Here is a 22,420-nt window from a genome sequence, read left to right as displayed (position 1 = left end):
TTTGTGAAGTACCTCCAGAGAGGAAACAATCACTCATACACTTAAAAACTCAAGGGAATGGTGGTTGCTGTATTGTAAAGAGTTGTAAACCTCAGAGAAAATCAAAGTGCACTGTTTGGCAAGTTCCAAAGGCAACAGCAGGTTGGGTTCCAGCGGGGGAGGCATTACAGCCTCCTAAATAATCAGCGGGCTGGAAAAGACTACATTAAGATGAACTCTCTCCCAGCGCCACTGATTTTTGATAAGGTATTTCAGAAAGTGATACACACACTGATTGCCTACCTATGTGAAAAGATGGGTTATCAATAGCCCTTTATCCATGGCCAGTTTCTAAACTAGTGTGAGTTAAAAAATCACTGAGGCAATGGATTTGAGACTAATTTTAACATTAGCTTGAAAAAAAAGCATAATTTATAAAGTAAACATTCTAGACTGGGAAGCCAAATATAAATTCCTTTTGGATGACATGAAGCTATGGATTACTAACGTATCTATATGGATAATCCCTCCTTTAGAGTGGGTAATCCAGAACTGGATACAATTATTTACATGTTAAAAGTGATGGTAATTATTACATGACACTGGTTTCACTAACTCCACAAAAGATGTTTTTCCTTCACCAACAATTCCTTATAAAGACTGTTGCTACGCATAAAGTTTTGGGGGTTTCGGGGGTAGAAAAGAGAGTTCTAATTTTTAAAAGCACAGATAAAAACATGATTTCTCATGTTTGGGGAAATACTTCTTTGCAATTCTGGCATGAAGCGATGTTAATGTAGTAATTTGCTGTGTTCCACGGTCCCAAAGATGATGTGTCTTGCTTGGCTTCTCTCTCACACAGCAACCATCTACTTTTGCTTATGCAAGACAAATCATTAAGAAGGAAGGCTTGGGGCTCAGGGGCCTGAACAAAGGATTTACGGCAACTCTGGGACGTCATGGAATTTTCAACATGGTTTATTTTGGCTTCTACCACAACGTCCGAAACATGATTCCAGCTAGTAAGGTAACTATTTAATAATTTAAGATCTGCTAGGTGGAAAGCCCACCGATGTTCTTAGCTTCTCCTACACAGTGTTTATCATGTCCCACCAAACTCCCATCCGCTATCTATTTGACTCCATCAGACTGTTTATTGAGTGCTGTTATTTCCCTTTCAAATCCAGAAACTGAGGCTTGTGGAGATCAGTAGTAAAGCTGACCTTGAACCCAAGTCTTGATAGGAAGGATAATCTCCATGAAGAATGTTTCATTTAGAAATGAATGCTTTTTTTGTTTTTGTTTTTCAAGACAGGGTTTCTCTGTGTAGTTTTGGTGCCTGTCCTGGATCTTGCTCTGTAGACCAGGCTGGCCTCGAAATCACAGAGATACGCCTGCCTCTGCCTCCCAAGTGCTGGGATTAAAGGGATTAAAGGTGTGCACCACCGCCACCCAGCTAGATATAAATGCTTTCAATTCATCTCTAACAGAGATTTCTGCAAACTGTGTTAACATTTCTACCTCACTCACATCACTGTCTCAAAAACATGGAGTTGTTTTGTTTTGCTTCAAACTTTAAATCAGTTCAGCTCACAGGGGAGATGTCAGGCTATATTTCAAATTGTGTGTTGATGCTCACTTGTAAAATCACTTAACTTGATTTAGGTAAGGGGATAAACCAGCTCTTCTAGAGTCTTGTTGCAATATAACAATGATGATTATCACATTATCTTTTTATGATAATTTACAGAAGCCAAGAGTCTTCCAACTCCTACAATATGAAACTAGCCTTTGGTGTACTTGTAACTCACACAACGTTGTGTTTTCCCTCCATGAAGCTTGACATTCGTGATGACAATTCTGCGTTTTAGACTCTAGAAAAAGCAACTCATATAACATTAGAAAAGTGTTTGTTTCCCCCAAAGACTTGAGGCAACTGTAAACGGTATACAATTGTGTAAATTATTTATACAAATTAAGAACAGATATATCTTAATATATTTATGACTGTGTTTTAATGTATATGTTATTAAAGTAAAATGAATTCATTTACATTTAAGAAAGAAATTCAGGAAGATAAGATGTATATGTAGTCAGATATTACTAGATATTTTAAATGGAAGGGGGACAGAGAAATTGGCAAGTTTTAGAGGAGAAAAGAGAAGGTAATAGTGAATATATCACAGTGCATTCTATACATGTGTGGTAGTTTGAAAGAAAATGGCCCCCAAAGGGAGTGGCATTATTAGGAGGTGTGGCCTTATTGGAAGAAGTGTATCATGGTGGGGGGGCGGTGAGGTCTTCTATGCTCAAGCTACACCTAGCCCAGTTCACTTCCTGTTGCATGTGGATCAAGATGTAGGACTCTCAGCTCCTTCTTCAGTACCGTGTCTGTCTGCACACCACCATACCCTGCCACAATGGTGATGGACTAAATCTCTGAACTGTAAGCCATCCTAGTCAAATGATATTTTCCTTTATAGGAAGTGCCTTGGCCGTGGTGTCTCTTCACAGCAACAGCAACCGTAACTAAGACAATACCCAAGTGACTCAGAAGTAATTCAAGAATTCACAAGTAGTGGCTCATGCCTGTAACCTCATCACTGTGGAAGTTGAGGCAGGAGCATCACCACTAGTTTGAAGCCAGCCTGATACATAATAAGACCCTATCTTTAAGCCGTCAATACATAAATATCTACAAGTTCAAACTTTATTCTAGAGTTGAGCAGTCTACAGGGATTACAGTTACGTTCTGCATAACTAAAACGAGCAGCTTCTTTATTTTCTTAAAATAGCGCACACTCCTAAAGCAATAGAAGGAGCCATTTTTCTTGCCTGCTTGAAAACCAACTTTGTTTCTAATACGAATACGTTTTATTTCAATAAGAACTTTAGCTGGGTGGTGGCGCACGCCATTAATCCCAGCACTCTGGAGGCAGAGGCAGGTGAATCTCTGTGAGTTCCAGGCCAGCCTGGTCTACGAAGCGAGTTCTAGGACAGGCTCCAAAGCTGCACAGAGAAACCTTGTCTCAAAAAAAAAAAAAAAACTTTAAGGAAGCACCTCTCTTGGGTTGAAGAGAAGGCTCAACCGCTAAAGGCTGGGCTCACAAGCCACATGTCAAGTGCCTCCCTCTGTATACCCGGTACTCTGTAAAGTGTGCCCTATTCTCAAAGGGACGCTCGTGAAGGAAGCCACGAAAAAAGGCCACTGAACAAGCATATTGAAAATGTTCTATTGTATTTAGATGGGCGATGTGCTGACAGTCATTAGTTAATAATACTTTTAATCGTGTATGAAAAAAATGCTTTCTAAACTCTCAGGTTCCATTTTTCTAAATTTGGACTGATATTCTAAGAGCAAATCCCATCACAGTTTTTAGCATGTAATAAATCACCATTGTTTAAAAACAATGGGTTTTTCTCACATTTATCCCTCCAGCATGCCAAGGTCTGCGCCGCTGTCATCTCCTACTCCCATTTATAAAGCAGGTATATAAATGGAAGTTAATAAGGACAGGGACTTTTCCTGGGTTTTTTTTTTCACTGCTGTGTCCTAAGAGATTAAAACAGTGCCTGGTACAGAGCAGATCCTCAGAAAAAAATCTCTATTAAATGAATCACATGAAGGAAGGAAGAAATGACTGGAAAATGTGTTTCCTTTCACGGCGCACTTTAGGGATACCTCGGCATTTGGGAGAGTCACTATATTAATTGATGTTAGTGTATAGGAAGCTGGGAGAAAGCACATGGTCGAAAGGCTTAGAGCTAGAGTGGGTCTCACCTTAACCAAACAGTACCCCCAAGAAAAAGGAAATACCACAATAGGGTCTTTGTATTCAGAAGGTGAGATGTTTGGTTTTGGAAATGCTTCTTAAAATGGAGATTTTCACATTGCCGAGATAAGTTTCCCCCGGCTGCCTCGGGAGACTGCCAGAGCAGGCATTTTGGCAATAACCAAAATCGTAATGACCTCAGCAGTGTAGACAGGCAACTGCTGTGCGGGCAAAGCTCCAGAGACCAGAACGGAAAGGCACGGCGTGAACTGCTCTCCCCACGGCTCCCTAGGCTCGGTGTTTCTGTCCAGTCTTTTGGTTAGTAAAATGTCAGTGGGTGTTTAACAAATACGTTTCTGTTAGTTAGCGTCACCTTCATTGAGATTAGACTAATAAACAAAGGCTTAATTTATTAACCAAAACCCTAAGGAATATTAAGTTCTCTCCCAACTCTTCAAGCAAAAGATACGGGCTGGAGAGATGCTCAGAGGTTAAGGACCCTTGTTGCTGTTGCAGTGGACCCTGGTTCAATTCCCAACACCTACCTGGCCACTCACAGCCATCTGTAACTCCAGTTCAGGGCATCTGATACCCTCTTCTGGCATCTGGGGGCAAGCATGTGGTGCATATAAATGCAGGCGAAACCCTCAAGAACATAAAATAAAAATAACTGTAAGAAAACCTTTTAAAGATACATTTTGTTCACTATGGTTCTAGCTCTTTATTTTGTTTTTTGAAGGACAGTCTTGCTATCTAACCCCATTCTAATCTTGAACCTACCATCTAGGCCAGGCTAGCTTTAAACTCATGATCCTCCTACCTCAACCTCTTTAGTGGAATTGGAACTGACTTTTTAAATTGTGTTCTAATTCTTACTTATCAAGCTGAAAACTCAAAACGAGGCACTTCTCTCTCACACACACACACACCATCCAAGGTAGCATATGGTAAGGAAGCTGCCAAAATACAGTTTATAATCATTTTTAAAAGTAAATATTGCCTGGTGTGGTGGTTCACACCTATAATTCCAGAACTTGGGAGACTGAAGCAGAGGGATTGCAAGACCAAGCAGGGCTAAGTAGTGAGTTCAAGGCTAGCCTGAACTACAAAATGAGATCCTGTCTCAAAACGTACATACATATTTAAAAAGTGGAAGTCCAATAAATCCTACTGTAATCCTTTCTCTGTAAGTTGTCACTAGTGGGGAAAGCCAAGGAATTGCTTCCTAGCTATTTGACTATCAACAATTTCAAATCTTGACCCACTTTGGGCCGTGCTGAAATCTGCCATGTGGCTCAGAATGTCATTCCCATACTTTAGTTTCCAAACTAAAACAACTTGTTCCTTTTTGTTTAATGATCTTGGCACTTGGGCTCCCTCTATGAGAGGAGTGTAGAAGGAATTCTGTGCGTAAAGTCTGGGGTCATTAGGTCTGAATATCCGCCTAGCATGTATTTATTGAGTGACTGACAGGTGGCAGGTCCCGTGATGAGTACCAGGGAATGCAATAGTGAGAAGCTGTCACAGAGCTTTTAAGATAAGAGAGAACAATCAAAAGCAAGAAAACACTCACGGTTATGAATGATCTGAACCTGGAGTCAAGAAAGACTTCTTCCCTAAGGAAATGGCATTGGAGCTGACAAGCAAGCTAGCCTCTAGCCAGTGACAGTACATGGACACAAGCATTCCAGACGTATGGGACATACAGTATCAAGGCTTTAAATTTGGAAGGGGTTGGTGGTCCTGGATAAATGAAAGACACCCCCGTGTAATGAATGCAAAAAGGTCAGGCCAGGAATCCAGCTGTCTAAGGCCATACTGACGGTTATAGGACACACTGAGGATTTGTGTCTTTACATAAAAGCACTAACGTCTTAATCCATTGTCTGTTATTATAGCAAAATGTTTGAGACTGGGTAATACATAAAGAAGAGATTGATTCAGGAAGCTAAAAATTAGGTGCCACATCTGGTGTGGTTCTACCTCACAATAAAATGGCAGGAGGAAAAGAAAAACAGAAAGTACACGTGTGTACCTTGGGAAACAAGAGCCCAAGCATTTCACAACAACCCCTTGTCAGAGTAACACTCAAGAACAGTGTTGACTCCTTCTCTAAAGTAGAGCCTCCATGGCACAATCACCTCTGAAAGCGCCCTCCACCTCTCAGTACCATTACGCTGGCAATTAAATTTCAAAATCAAATTTTAAGGAAATAGCATTTTCGAGACACAACAGGGCAAACACACACACAAACTCGCATTTTCGAGACACAACAGGGCAAACACACACACAAACTTGCATAGACCATGACATCATGCATAAGACCTGAAAAAAGCTCAAACCGTACAAAACAAGTGCACCAAGGGTGTGTGGGGCGGGGGGAGTGTCCAGAGTATGAAAAAAATTTTAATGAAAAAATGGTAAAAAGCGAGAAAGAAGTTGGGTGGTGGGAGATCTGGGAGGAGCTGGGGGAGGGAGAATAATATTATAAAAATATATGAAATTCTCAAAAAATAAATTTTTAATTGTAAAATCAGTTCTAATGAGGAAAAAGGACCCAAACCAGACTGGCTAGGAAGCCAGCAAGACAGTTTAAGCAGAGGATCACCTGACTGCTTTGGTTCCGGTGTAGTAGCAGAAATGGATGGAGTAGTCATAGTGAGAAAAACTCAGAACGCACACATGGAAACTATTTCAGTATGAAATTGTAGGGTCTGGAACCATAGGGCTCATGGTGAAGACAAGGAAAAGTAGACAGATTGAGAAATAGTCATAAGAAATCTCCAGGATGTAGCGATAGAATATGTATGTGTGTGTGTGTGTGTGTGTGTGTGTGTGTGTGTGTGTGTGTGTGTGTGTGTGTGTTGAGATAACATGTTGAGGTGATAAAACTGATACTTAGATTTTTGGCGAGGCAGCTGAAAGGGTGGTGATGCCCTTCTCTGGGAAAAACACACTAAGAGAAACCAGCTGATGGAAAAAAGCATAGGCTCAGTCAGAAAACTGGGTCTAACTGCATTTGGGACTGCAGAATGCAGACATGGAGTCTGTTGACTGAACATGGGTTCTGGGGCTTGAGAGAAGGGGTCTGAGCTGGAGATGCATAACTGGATATCATCCATTAACCTCCATGGGGACAGGGGGCCCATCATCCCTTCATACTTCAACAACCTTGAGCCAATCACTTCAATGCTCTGAGCTGCAGACATTTTCATCTATAAACTAAAAAGCTATGGTTGTTCTGTATGTCGGATAAAGCCATTTAGAGAATTAAAATAAACAATATACAAAGTAGTTTATAAATGTTAAGATGCCATAAAAGTGTTAAGTGTTGTGGTGCCGATGACGGCAATGGGAAGCAGGAGAGGTGGTGTGGGCTGTGGTGGAAGCAGTTAGCATGTAGAATTGCGTGAGCAACTTTTCCCTAGGACTATTCTTTTTGCACTTAAATGAACACTGTGTTTTCCTTGCTTAGAACAAAGTCATTGATTTTATGTGCTCTGTAATCTAAGCCTGACTCAAAACTGGGAAACCAGTATTCTTTAAATTTAAACCATAATAAATCAATCCTTTGTGAAGGGGAAGGTATGATAATCATTAAAACATGTTGAAGAACGTCATCGAGTTGTTATAAACCATGATGAAGAGGTGGTGCTCCTTGAAGGCATTATCCTATCCTTGCCGTGGGCTGTCTCTTGCCATTCACTCTGGACAGTTTGTTTACAGGGTTATTGTTTCAATTCCCTCAACCAGCAATTGGTCATTCTCTTGTTCCAAGGGAATTTGAGATTTCATCAACTCTAACTGGCATGAGATATTTCTAGATTTTTCTTTAATTTTTTTTAATCTCTAATGCCTTGCAGAATTTTTCCATCTTCAAAGGATTTACTTTTGCAAGAAACAGTTCATAATGATTAGCTCTGGAGTAAAAAAATCGAGAGGCATGTGTGTGTGTGTGTGTGTGTGTGTGTGTGTGTGAGAGAGAGAGAGAGAGAGAGAGAGAGAGAGAGAGAGAGAGAGAGAGCATTGAGTATGAGAAAGTAAGTGGTGGTTAGGAGGGAAGTCCTTACTATATACTCTCCTGAACTGTTGAAAGCTCTTACATTTAGTATGTATTAATTTTATGATAGAAATAAATCAATAAAATTTTAATAGAACCTTATAAAACAGAATGCCCAAGTCACTTTGGAACATTTTAATCAATTGTAAAGTATGTCTGCAGAGGTGAAGTAGGAATTTGAGACACTAAACCCAGTTAATTCGGGTCAGATATCCAAGCCATAGGCTGTTTAGCTCCTCAGATTGGTGTTCTCTGGTACATACATCTTCAAATATCATTATTCTGACTTTTTACTCCATTTTACTGCTAAAGCCACTTTTGTAGACTTTATTGTTTTACCCGATTCTCATCTTGATGACTCATTTTCTGCTAAGGAAAGCAAGTAGGAAGTTTGGGCTCAAAAGTGAAGATTGCTGACATAATGAATCTGAGCCAGAGATCAAAACTCTGCACTATACCTGTAATGGCCTAACTCCTAACTCTGTGTTTTATTTTATATTTTGTTATATATAAATTAGCTCTTAAAAATGGTTATAACGTTTACAGGCTGGAGAGCTGGCTCAGTGGTTAAGAATACTTCCTGCTCTTCCAGAGGACCTGAGTCTAATGCCCAGCAGCTATATAAGGCGGCTCACAACCACCTCTTAACTTCAGGTCTCAGGGGATCGGACACCACTGGCCTTCATGAGTACCTGCATAACCCTTGCACGAACACACACACACACACACACACACACACACACACACACACACACACTCACACTTTAAAAGTCAATTTTTAAAAAGTGGTTGTGACAGTTTTTAAGTTATTCTGAAAATTTTTAGCAAGTAAAGTAGCTAGAATGTCCAGATAATATAACTAAATTCTTCTCCTTCATTCAGACCTGAAATCTGGTCCTTCTTCACACCCACACTCTGTGATCTCCACACACAGAACTACAGACATAACCTGGAAGACTGGACGTTACCAATTTGAAATGATGCCCGGCACTATATTCTGTCATTAGTGTTGTTGTATAGTGAGTAGCTACAACAGAGAAAAGGCTGTTTTGAATATTAACTGACCACAGAGCTCAGTTAATGGGGCCATTCATTCACATCTTGCAGAAATGAAACAGAATGCCAGCATGAAGAATTATCCTTCCTCCCCAGAAAGAGGCCATCACTTTTTATAGTAAAGCCCTCTAGAAACAAATATTAATGAACTTAAATACTGACATGTTTTTCAAATATCACAGGAGTAAGTTTTCATTGCAAGAAAAAAAATCTTCCATTCCCATTCCACACTGGGGATCTTCAGAGTACATTATTTTTTGTGTTGACACACAAATTGGAATCATAAGATTAAAGTACTCCATGCCTCTCTAATAATTTTGTTTTCTATTTCTTTATTTGTTTCTCTTCATACAGTTCCATAAGTAAAATAATAATAGATATCACCATCTAAAAATAATAGTTGTCAGAAATATTAAACTATGCTTTTAGTTTATATTCCAACTAAGGATGTTTTCAGGTATTATGCCAAGAATAATAGAGTTTTTGTGTTAAATTCTGTCATGATAAATTACATGTGTGGGTTTGAGAGAACAATTTTTCATCCATTCAATATTTCTTGCTTAATAAACCATTTAGACCTGTCCCCATAGTCATTTAACTAGGGACAGCATTAAGTCAAGCAAATTTTGTTTTCTTCCAAGATAATAGTCATAGAAGACTGCCTTCCAGAGAAGCAAGTGTTTTTCTCTTTTCTTATTTTTAGTGTCTTCTTTGTTTTGTAAACCCTATAGAAAGTCTAAAGGTAATGTCCAATATCCTTCAGTTTATCAGAAGAATTGTGCAATGTCTTTGGCTGCATGATTGAGAACCACTTCTTTCCCTAAGGTGTACACTGAGCTGAATGGGAAACGCACATTTGGGTTCAAGTGGAGAACTTAGACTGAGCTGTTTGTATTTTGGAAGGAGGAGTCTCAATAGAATTAGGTCATAGTAGGGTTTCATTCATGACAGTTTCTGTCTCTGATTCTGTCTTACTTGATCATCAGTCTTACCAATCATGCAGCAATAGGAAAGGCAGGGGCATTAAAGTTTCATTAAGAACAACCCTCCTTTCAATGAACCACTCGGGAGAAATTACAAATACATGGTTTCTATGAAATTCCAGGATATGTGACAAGATTCTGTGGTAAAAGAGCATCTTTCATTGGCAGTTTTCGCAGACTCCCTGGAGTGTATGTGTTGGGGAAAAGGGGAAGGAAAAGGCAGAGAGGAAGGGGCAGGGATTCAGACACTTTCTTAAATAAACGTCAGGCAAAATTTTTCCAGTCAGGCACCACCCAAGTGGATGGAAATGAAGTACAAGAAACCTAGACTCTCAGTGAATCCATTCTGTTTGTGCATTCCACAAGTGTTAGTGGTGCCACCCACCACGTGCCGGTCATCATCTTCCTAAATACCTCCACGGCCCCTGCCCTAGTGGGCTTTACAGTCTAGTGGGAGAAAATGGCAATAAACCAGTCATCATATGAGGAACTGAACCTTCTCGGTTATGGTACGTGCCGTGAAGACAGCTATAGAGCTGTGAAAGTTGACAAGGACTCCAATCCATGGTGGAAGAGGATAAGGAGGTAGGGAGCCCTTATTTAAGAAATAGTGTGCACTTGAAGAGAATGTATAGTAGCAATTAATGAGGCAGTTCCACGTAGTTTATCTGATAGTCAAAAGGAGTTTATTTTGAGTTAACTTACAACAAGCAAAGGAAGTTGGTTATGGGATCCAAGAGAGGTGAGGCCCGGTCCAACGAGGTTCTCTAGAGAACTCTGACTTGGTCCACATTACCAGCATCCAGCATCCAGGATCATGCAGTAGCCAAGAGAGAGAAAGCACTTACCCATTTCAGGTCTTAAGAGGTCCCCATTTCAGCCACACCCTGGGCAGGGGCAGGTTCCAAGCAGTTACCTGCTGCCTATTAAGGGTGGTGCTTCAGGAGTAAAACACAGACAACCACCCCTACGAGAATGTCAGTTGGGTATAATGACTCTGTGATTATGAACTATGATATATGTTGTTGTTTTGAATATGCCCAAAATTAAATTTGCACAGGATGCTCTGCTGTCTCTTCTATTTCCCCCAGCACCGCTATATGTTACTTGTGTGACACTTCCACAAACACATAGCTCGGATTGAATTAAATCTTGCTCTAGGACATAAAGAATGAACTACATATACTCTAGACACAATACCACCCTGCCAACATATCCAACTTTTAGCTTTAATCACAGAGATGGTGGAATTTTGTGAACAAATCCCTGTTCTTCAGTCCTATCATAGTCCTCATACTGATCACTTCCTTAATATGAGATTGATTCTCATCATCTATCCACATTGTCTTGTCCGGTCCCCTTGTATTAGTGAATCATTACTCTCAAGAATTTGTAAATAGGCCTAACAATCTGATTCTACTTTTTGCAAAAATTCAATAACATATTTGCCAGACTCAAAAAAGAAAGAAAGAAAGAAAAAAAAAAACAGTGTGCATCCTTGAGCTCAAGATGAGGAATAGCCAGGCCAAGAAGAAGAGAAAGAGCATATTACACTGAGCAAGCACCACGTGACTGCTCCAAAGCAGAAGGGCACTCAGAGTCCTGGGAGGGGCTAAAGCTTGAGGGCAGATGGTATGCCAAGGATCAGGGAGGTGGGAACTGCCAAAGTTAACTGGACTGGAACATTGTAGATCTGTAGTTTTAAGATAGTTTACTCCTCTTAAATGCTTTAATTAGGGGCATCTCAAGCATATTATGTTATCTAAGTGGGTATGGGAAATTTGCACATCCCAAAATACAGAAATTCTCAAGGAAAGAATCAATTCAAAGACTTCTGGTTGTTTTTTTTTTTTTTTTTTTTTTTTTTTTTTTTAGACAGGGTTTCGCTATGTAGTCATGGCTGTCCTGGAATTTACTCTGTAGACCAGGCTGGCCTCGAACTCACAGAGATCTGCCTGCCTCTGCTTCCTGAGTGCTGGGATTAAAGGTGTGTGCCACCATGGCCTGGTTCAATTCGAGGACTTCTATTTGATCATCTCCCTATCCAAGCATCCTCAGTCTGGCCCCTGTCTTGACAGCAACCTTTAGAATTTTGTTTTGGGACTTCTGGTTGGCTAGTGTTCCTGGGAGTCAATGTTTACATGGAGGTAATGAACAGACAAAGCATGCCAAAGCATTAAAAACCCAACTTGCTTCCAAGTATAAACACTTGAACTTCTATTTTGTATGATAATACCCAAAGACTTAATTGGCTCTCAGAAGGTATTATCTAACCATGTAAACGTATGGGTAACACATAATTACAAATAACATATTGTGTATGGAACTTAGATGAAGCAATCAAGTGATAACTGTTATGCTTAAATCATAAATCATTTTGACATTTTGTACATTTTATGATTTGAACTAAGTGGCTAAGGCCTTGAAAATTATTTTACATTTCAGAATACTTTAAAGAGCAGATAGCTTAGCAGGGGGAAGGAATTTTCATGGCTATTTTCTGAATGGCTACATTTAGACGCGGAGCTCTTAACAAGACTTTGATTTCATTCCAAAAGCCGGAGCCCTGCAAGGATAGGATCTTGGGAATACTCCACATTCCTTAAAGAATGCTTATCAATTAAACCATCTCATTTTAGTTTAGTGACCTTTGGTGGAGTGAGGAGCTAGCATTTCCCCCAAATTATCTCACATGAAGAGAAAACAAACACTCTAATAGATTCTTCTGATAGCTGTCAAGTGGAAACAACTGTATTTTTTTAATTAAGCTTCAATAGCAGATATTTTCATGGAGGACAAAGCAGCATGATGCCATGACATCAGGGAAAACTGCTTTTTGTCAAAGTTTGTGAACAAAACAACAAAAGAGAGCTGAGGTTAGAAAGAAAGAAAGGGTGTATGGAACACTAACTACTCCTAGTCAGTTTGAACCCATGAAGACTAACAATATCTGTAATACAAATCCTTTCTATAACAAGAAAGAAATACAGTTCACTCACACAGGCTGCTTGCTCCTCATTCAGTTACCAGGAGACAACTGTGATTTCAACACACCACATCATTTTCATGGCCAACATTGCCAGCTGTGGGGAAGGCAGTGATGAGCTGCTGTTATTTGCCTTGTGGTTGTGACCAGGTGTTTAGCCAGTGTGTACATGTACCTCCTTGTGATTTGCTTCTGAACCTGTGGTCCTTTGTTTACTGTGTCTCCATATAGAAGAGCTAAAACGTTGATTAAACATCCATCACATGCCAGGCCTGGTATATACAAAGGTGAATGTGGCATGGCATCTCCTTTCCCTTAAAAGGTTCCAAAGAAGACTCCCTTAAAGAGTCTGGTACCCGGCCGGGTGGTGGTGGCGCACGCCTTTAATCCCAGCACTCGGGAGGCAGAGCCAGGCGGATCTCTGTGAGTTCGAGGCCAGCCTGGGCTACCAAGTGAGTTCCAGGAGAGGCGCAAAGCTACACAGAGAAACCCTGTCTCGAAAAACCAAAAAAAAAAGAAAAAAAAAAAAAAGAGTCTGGTACCCATTTCTACAAATGTCTTAGACTTGAATCCAGACAATCAAAGGCCCATGCTCATACCATTAGCCATTTTTCTATATACCTCTTCAAATTTGTGGGTACACCAGCCTTTGGATCTTCTTTCTTTAGATTTTATTTGTAATTCCTCAAATACCTTCCCAACAGTGTGGTCCTCTGTCTGGTCTTTCTCTTCCCATTATAAGGTGTATCCAACTCACCTGTGTCAGAGTTAAACACTGCTGTAATTTTGAAATGGCCAACTCTGAATACATAGGACCTTTTTATTATCATTTTGAAATTTTTATACATTCATATAATACCTTTTTGTTATCAAATCCAACTTCCTTTTCTCCCCACAAATTCTTCTCCTATTTCCCCCACTGCTTTTTCCTCCAAACTTCATGTGCTCTTTTTTTTTAATTTTATTAAAATATAATTACATCACTTTCCCCCTCCCTTTCATCCCTCCAACCTCTACCAGGTCATTCTCCCTCTAATCTCTCTCATGTGTCCCCTCACTCCCTCACAGGTTGATTCTCTTTTTCTTTTGTTAATATTGTTATATCTATATAAGCATAAATATATAAATAATAACCCATTGAGTCTGTTGGGTGTTGCCTCATGTGTCTAAGATTTCAGGACTGACCATTTGATATTGGATAACCTAATAGGGATTTACCCCGAGAAAGATTAATTCTGCCTCATTCAGCAGTTACTAGTTGCCTCTAGTTCTTTGTCTAGGCATGGGACCCTGTGAGATTTCACTCTTTCATGTTAGCATGTCTACTGGCATTGGCATTTTTCGGGTCTTATTTAGCCAGACACATTATTGAGGTATGAGTGCAGCTTCCCTGCCCTTTCTGGAAGACACAGTCTTACAGTAGACTTCTTGGTACCCTGGTTCTTAAAATATTTCTGACCCCTCCTCCATGATGTTCCTCAAACCTTGAAAGTCACATTTTAGATGTATCCATTGAGGCTGGGCACCCCACAATCACTGCATTTTGACCAGTTGTGATTTTCTGTAATGTCTCCATCTGCTACAAAGGGACGGTTCTTTGATAAGAGTTAGGAATAATTTTTTAAAGCCCACTGAGTCCAGTTAGTGCTACCTGTGTGTTCGTGGGTGTATACCATCTCATTGGGCTCTCAGAGGTCATAGCCCTGACAAAATCTAACTCTCTGTCTTCCAGTTGCCAGTAGCTCCTCAGTAGGGGTAGAGTTCCATCCACGCTGGGATTTTAGTTGGTCTTATCCTTTGTAGGTCTCGTACCAGCAAGCACTCGGAGCCCTTACAAGTTTGTATGTGTAATGGCACCGTCGTGCCCAGTCATGTGTTTTGCTGAAGTCATCCACTGCCTCTGGTTCTTACCATCTTTCTGCCCCTTCTTTCACAATCACCCCTGAGCCTTTCAGGGAGGAGATATGATAGAGATGTCGCACTCAGAGCTTAGCACTTCATAATCTCCCATTCTCTACACAATGACCAGTTTGTGGGGCTCTGTAGCAATCACCATCTACTGTACAAAATGTCTTCTCCAGTAAAGGCTGAATGATGCATTAATCTATAGGTATAAAGAGGAATTTTTGGAGACGTTCATTACTTTAGGAGAATAATAGTAGTGGGTTCTCTGCTAGCACCTTTGACCTAAATGGCTATGTTGTTGGTTGTTTGATTTGATTTGGGGGATTTGGAGTTTTTTTCCCAGTTAATGGTACCAGGCATGAGTTGCATCTTGATGGTTGATTTTAAATCCAATTATAAAATGGTTGATTAGGTCCATAACATGCATGCTACTTCTGCATATTGACATCTCTTGGTAGGCCAGTTGTTATTATAGCTTGAAGTGTTCATAAACACTTAAAGCTATTGGTTATTTTTCTCCTGTAGCATTCATTGTGCAATGGCACGTCCTAGCACCATGGAAGCTATTCAATAGGAATGAAATGTCCAGGTCAGTACAGTCTTGATTTCCTCATGTCCTGTGTCTCAAGTGTGTGGTCTTGTCTTAGTTAGGGTTTCTCTGCTGTGAAGAGACACCGTGACCATCACAACTCTTACAAAAGAAAAACATTTGATTGGAGTGGTTTACATTTTCAGAGTTTTAGACCTTTATTATCATAGTGCAACATGGTGGTGTGCAGGCAGACATGGTGTGGAGAAGGAGCTGAGAGTCCTACATCTTGACCCACAGACAACAGGAAGTGAGCTGAGTGTCACACTAAGTGTTGCTTGAGCAAAGGAGACCTCAAAGCACACCCCCACAGTGACACACTTCCTCTAACAAGGCCACACCTACTCCAACAGTGCCACTTCCTATTAGCTTATGGGAGCCAATTACATTCAAACGCCACATATCTCTTCAGCAATAGAGTCTTACAACCAAGTTTTGGAGCATAGCCAAGAGCAATGGCAATAATGTGTGATGTTTGCTCACATGGATCCCCACTGACCAGCAACTTAAAAAGAGAGAGCCCATACCTGCTAACGGGTTTTTTGTTTGAGAGCCTAGGGTATCAGGTGTAGATTGTCCCCTGTTGTACAGTAACTCTCTTTAAATCCCTTTTGTGTTTTGGGGAATTCTACTAACAATAGGTTTTATATAACATTTTTCAAAGGTCTTAAATATTAGTTATCCCTCCTCATACTCCCTCTCATCTCCCACTCCATTTAATCCTTCCTGTTCTATTATTTCCCTTCCCATTTTAGACTACCTTCATTCTACCCCCTTCCCGTGAGGTCTCCCCCCACGGCCCTTTCTTGTTTCCTGCCTTCTATGGGTACTCCAATTGAAACACATATGTCTAAAGATTCACGTCTAACACGCTTTTCTTAATACATAGAAACCATACAGAGATGGATCGTGGAAGGATTTGTAGGGGAAGGGAATTGAAAAAAGAGGAGAAAAAGGTCTATGTTGCCTTATATCAAGATGTTGGCATCTGTGTAATTTTGTGGACACCAACAACTTCAGATTGCATCAAGTCTTCCTCTTAAATATGTGCAACTGACTAAACTGAGAGATTTATGTCTACTACAGCCTCAAAGAAATGGAATCCTGCACCTCATAACGTCCTTCAGCTATTGCTTCCAAATAACAAGTCATCAACTGAACACAAAATGGAGTTCTTCAAAGAAGGGCTTTTGTGATACTCAAGTCATGTGACTTCTCATAGGACTGCTTTGCTTGATGTGTTACCAAGAGAAATTGAGCGGTGGCAGCCGTGAGGAGCAGAGGAAGTGCACTGTGAGCTGACCTAAGTGGGAAGGTTCTCAGACGGGATCTCAGGACTGATGTCCTGAGTCGCTTAAATGAAAAGCCGCATTGCTGTACTCTGCTCCACTTCGCTTTCTGCGCGGCAGCAGATTTCCTGCGGTCTTCCTCACCACCCCCAATCCTCACTCGTAAAAAATTCCTCCTCTCCCACCTTCCTTAACCCCTCCTTTTGGCAGGACTCTGTGTGGAATGTCTTCTTAAAGCCGCCAGAGCCTAAACACAAAGGTCTATGAGATGGGCAGGGGTTCCCTGTTTATCAAGCCAGCAGCCAGTTGGCCGGTTAATGAATCGGAGCCCAGGCTAGAGAAGGTAAAAGCGTGAGGGGATGATATATCTGTTCATCAAGATACTTTATCTCTGTGCATATTAAATCCCCCAGTGCAGTTGTCTTGTACTGCTGATGTGCCTTTGACTGTTGACTATACAGTGTGAATTAAGTGGTTACATTAATGACAAATACGTAATATGTTGATCATTAACAGTTCTGTTGACTCCTTTTGTGAAATTTTCATAGGTTGTAGAATATCACAGCTGCCATGCCTTGGAATCACTTATTAGTGTTTCTCAAATCATGTGGACTCTATAGTAAGAGGTTTTATCAAAGAAACTTATTGATTTCAGGGAAGAGGGGCTGGTAAACACATCTCTTCAGCTCTGCGCTCACCCCAGGATCTAAGTGTGATAGAAACAGCCTTGAGTTCTTGTAAAAGATCTTGGTGTTAATTCTCAACACTGGTACTTACTAACTGTGTGTCTTTGACAGGTCATATATTATCTCTGTCTCGGTGTCCTCATCTGTGAAATGGGATGCTAACTTTAGCCCCTAAAGTGTTTGCAAGCAGATTAAATAATCAAAAATTAGCCGGTAAAGGCTGGGGATTTAGCTCAGAGCACTTGCTTCACATTCATGAAGCACTGGGTTGTATACCTAACACTACAGAAAAAAAAAATACCTTTTTCTAATGTTGCATCCCCTATTGCTGTGAAAGAACAAGATCAACACAGGTAACATTTACTTATCCTCAGGATACTCACTCCTAGTGCAGTTATGCTACATTTGTGAGAAAAACCTGAAAATATTTTGAAGAAAAAATAATACTCCTTATAAGTAAATATTATAAAGGACCTATTTTAACTATGAGGGGGAAAGACTAGTGCAATGATGACTTTTAAATTGTGGTAAATTATCAGAATAATGACAGTTACTAGCCCTTGCAATTGAGTAAAGACTTGGAATAAAATTATTTGGGTTTATGGGTGGGGAATGTATGTAAAGTACAGGGGAAGTGACAGGCGGTGGTGGTGCATGCCTTTAATCCCAGCACTCAGGAGGCAGAGGCGGGCTGATCTCTAATTGAGTCCAGCCTGGTCTACAGAGTGAGTTCCAGGATAGCCAGGACTACACAGAGAAACTCTGTCTTAAAAAACAAAAAAAAAAAGTACAGGGGAAGTTTCTTCATTCCTAATTTGTGACAAATTATGGAAGTCTGTTAGATTTTTTTTAATTCAAAACATTTTTTCTTATACTATATTTTGACATTATTTTCCTTCTGCCTCGTTCCTCCCAGACCCTCCCCCACATCTCCACCCACACAACTTCAAGTTCTCCCCACTTCTCTCCTCTCCTCTCTCTCAAAAAACAGGAAGCAAACAAACAAACAAAACCCTGAAAATCAAAACAGAGAAACTACGAAAAGAAAAAAAGAAATTTAATAATGATAGTTTTTCATCCACATGAGTATTTATTTACATAACTTAGATGCTGGCCTGACTATTTGACTTAAGCAGATGACACTGTGAATTCACTAATAGTCTCACAATACTGTGATTTTACTTTCTTCTAATTAAGGTTTTTGTCTTGGTCTGGGAAGTGATGTCCTTGGATGTTGACCTGGGCACATCCTGATACACAAGTACATATGTCTCTAATATTGCCAGCTAGGCCAAGACAGTCTCAAGGACCCTCAGTACATTGAATTTTTCATTTCTCAATAATTGAACCCTTTGGGTCCCTCGGGCTCATTCAAATTTATATCCACGTAGGAGAGTCAAGAACCTTCCATAAGACTCAGAAACCTCACCTGCTCAGGAATGTTATGAGGCACTAGTATATAGAAAACACTTCAGTGTCTGCAACAGTGAATATCTTATCATCTTCCTCTATCTTCAGTTTTTAAAAATAAACTAATGGAAGAGTAAAAACTTAAGGGACTAGCCATTCAACTAAAATACGGTGATTGGCTTCACTGAGCTCACAGTGACCATGCTTTTCAGAGGTAGAACTAGAGGCTCTATCACCGGATTTCAGGAGGTACATCCCAGGAATAAACTCCCCTATCCTTGCCACACGTTTCTCTCTGCAACTCTACTCACATCCCACTTTAATATAATCACAGGACATGGACAATTCGCTCTGCACCCACCCCATCCCTCTCTAGACTCATTCACCTTCATACCTGAGTTGGGTGCCCAAGATCTTGCAAACGAAGCTGACAAATCAGTGGGGGTCTGGGTAGAGGCCATAGCCAGCCTTGACTCCGCTTCCGAGTCTAGGCCATAGCCAACCTTGACTCCGCTTCCGAGTCTAGGCAGCTCCATTCAGCTTGGTTTTTCTTTACCCCTGAACACTTGGCTTTGGCAAAAGCGGGTCCTCTCTCCAGCTGCACCTCCCAAAGCTCACTTGAAATCAATGGAGCAAACTTCTGTGTGGCTTACTCCCTCCTCTTTCCTAAGTTCCTAAATGAAGAACACCTTATTTTGCCAGGCGTGATGACACACACCTTTCTTTAATCCCAGAACTCAGGAGGCAGAGGCAGCCTGGTCTACAGAGGAAGTTCCAGAATGGCTAGATCTAAACAGAGAAACCCTGTCTCAAAACAAAACAAATTTTATTTCACAGTTATACCAGAAAAAAGGAATGGCCCATAGGCTCTCTCTCCTGCATGCCTCTACTTGCCTGTTAGGTAACTCCAAAATACAACGCCAACTCACCCTACCTTACAACTATCTTACAAGGCTCTCCACACTCAAACACCCGGACTAAAGGCGTGTGCCATCGCCACCCTACAGCTTTATTTATATACCATCCCTGTCCATGTCCCAACCCTCTGAGTTCCTGAGACTATGAGGCGGTTGTCCATGGCAGCAGTTTGTGTTACTGGGGATTTTTAGCTGCACCATCCATAGCCCTGGGTAGGCAGCGTCCATAACCCTAAGAAAAGCTTAGGAGGGAAGTGCTTTAATCTAGCCACAAAGAATTTACCAGAATGCAAAGGAGTGGCGCGATATGATGGAATGATGGATGGCCTCTTTGTGGATCTCTGGCCACAACCACAACACAAATGAGACTTCCTGTCTCCATGCAGATTCATTCACCCTCCTGTTTCTCTCTCTCTCTCTCTCTCTCTCTCTCTCTCTCTCTCTCTCTCTCTCTCTCTCTCACCACCCTCCTCCTTCCCTTCCTCCCTTTCTCTTCTTTCTTTAGAGTTCTAGTTACAACAATCCTCGTACTTTTTAAATCACATTTACTTATTTATCTTGTGTACATTCACAGGTGGATGCCACAGCACTCCTGTGGAAGACAGTGCAAAGAGTTTATGTTTTGTGGCTCACAATCTGGCGTGGAAGAGAGATGCCTGCAAAAATAAACAATACGTAAAATGGGTGGGAGTGATGGGGATGGTCAAGACAGTGTCTCGGGAATAGAGAAATCCCCTGGTGAAGACATCTAGAAGTTTCTTGTGCCTGTGGTGTCGTGAAGATATCAGAGGCAAGGTGGGAGTGCTGGCTGTGACCCACCAACCCTTGCCTGGATTCCAGCCCAAAGCAGATTATGAAGTCAAAGGAACAGAACGGCCAGAGAGCTGTTTGATGAGGGATATTCTTTCGGCCACACCATAAGAATATTAACACCCACAAGCATAGTGACTGACCTCCATTTTGCCTATGAAGAGCGCCAAAATCACCAGTTTCCATCCTGGGTTTTAGTAGCTTTCCTAATTATTAATTTATTTGTTGGTTTGGTGCCTGTGTGTATCTGTGTGTGTGTGTGTGTGTGTGCGTGTGTGTGTGTGTGTGTGACAGGCATGTCTGTGAAGGTCAGAGAACAACTCTCAGGAGTCAGTTCTCTTCTACCACCTTGTGCCATCCAGAGTTCAAACCCAAGCTGTCAGGTTTGTGTGTGTACAAGCACCTCTACCTCCTGAGCACCAGCCCGACATAAAACTGTTTTCTGTCTTCTTTCCAAAATGGAAGGAAGCTGACCTGGGACACTGAGCTGGGTCTGCAGTGGGACCCAGACTTCACAGCTGCATTCAGGAACTACTGTGGGTCTTATTATTATGCTGGGGAATGTATAAAAACATGGGGTTGGTATGTACTTGTACCAGTGCACACACAGCTGGCCTGGAGGTTTCCATGTGAGACTCTCTCACAGTGTCCCAAGCACAGAAAGCATCGCTGGTGTCTTAGATTACCTTCCAATACAACCCCAGTCCTGGGCAAACAGATGAGGAGATAGGAGAGACCAAGTGTGTCACGAGGTCCCCTGACCTTCCCAGCCAGCCATGCATACAGATCATCATTTTTTACCATCATCTGGAATAGGGGGAAAAATACATTTCAGCTGTGTCACAGGGACACCACGAGAGCATCTTTTTACAGGATGCTTATGTCTTCAGAAAACATGGTTCCTGGAGCTGCCAAGATGGTCTGGGGGGGCGGGGGGGAGCACTTGTACCCAAGCACTTGCCCCCCCCGGGTTCCATACCTAGAACCCACAAGGTGGAAGGAGAGAACTAACTCTTGAAAGTTGTCCTCTGACCTCCACACGCTTGCCAGAGTGGACACACATGGGCACACAAACAAATGTACAATGTTTTTTAAAAGGAAGAAAGAAAAAAAAGAGAGAGAAGGAAGGAAAAGAGAGAGAGAGAAAGAAAGAAAGAAAGAAAGAAAGAAAGAAAGAAAGAAAGAAAGAAAAAGAAAGAAAGGAAGGAAGAAGGAAGGAAGGAAGGAAGGAAGGAAGGAAGGAAGGAAGGAAGGAAGGAAGCGTGGTTCATCCTAAGGCTCTCTGCTTTCTGCTGGTTTTATATAACTCAGAACACCTTTGCATCTACCATCACTTCTAAGAAAATGATGTAGTGCATGAAAGATGTAGATGTTACAAACTACCCTCTGGACACTGTGCTCTAAGGGGCTCAGTGACTCATCCCCAGTCAGACAACGTAAGCAGGTGCTAAATTCGCCCCCTCGGGAGCTCAGGTCCTGCTTCTGTGCAGTGATGCAGAAGGGCAGGCAGCATGAAGGCATTTTTCTCTCCTTGTAAAAAAGAACAACGGAGGATGGAGAATTATTTAAACACCCCCCCCCCCAGTCATTCCGCAGCCCCTGCATCGTTTCTCCTCTAGAAACACCCTGTTGATTTCTAAATCCCTTTAAACCTCCCTGGCACCTGTATGGCCCCGATCCAAAAATTATTACCGAATCCCTTGCTTGTGCATTTTTTATTTAACCTCATAGGGGTTTCAATGATTGTGACTCCTGGTTTAGTTGAGTATTTAGGGGGCTCCAGAAGTTTCCTTCTTCAGTAGAAGCTAGAATCATGTAGTGCTGAGACCTTAATATAAGAATTAGATACTCCCCACTAAGCCTGATGACCTTATATTCTAAATCGTTCTCACCCCTACCCCTCATTTTCTTGGCCAAGCATGCATATGCACACACACACACACACACACACACACACACACACACACACACACACAC

At 41.3% G+C, this 22,420-nt stretch overlaps 1 protein-coding gene across 1 annotated transcript in view; it reads left to right on the top strand.

Moving 5' to 3' along the window:
- Slc25a21 (solute carrier family 25 member 21) overlaps positions 1–22,420 on the top strand; it is a 480,447-nt gene that overhangs the window by 451,008 nt on the left and 7,019 nt on the right. The window contains exon 7 of the mRNA XM_052738572.1: positions 842–1,006. Coding sequence (XP_052594532.1) covers positions 842–1,006 — 165 coding nt within the window. The remainder of the gene's footprint in view (positions 1–841; positions 1,007–22,420) is intronic.

This window comes from Peromyscus californicus, unplaced genomic scaffold (assembly GCF_007827085.1).
Source record: "Peromyscus californicus insignis strain IS unplaced genomic scaffold, ASM782708v3 Scaffold_15__1_contigs__length_86483966, whole genome shotgun sequence".
NCBI lineage: Eukaryota > Metazoa > Chordata > Mammalia > Rodentia > Cricetidae > Peromyscus > Peromyscus californicus.
The sequence above is the reverse complement of the archived record's forward strand: the minus strand, read 5'-3'. Positions and strand labels throughout refer to the sequence as shown.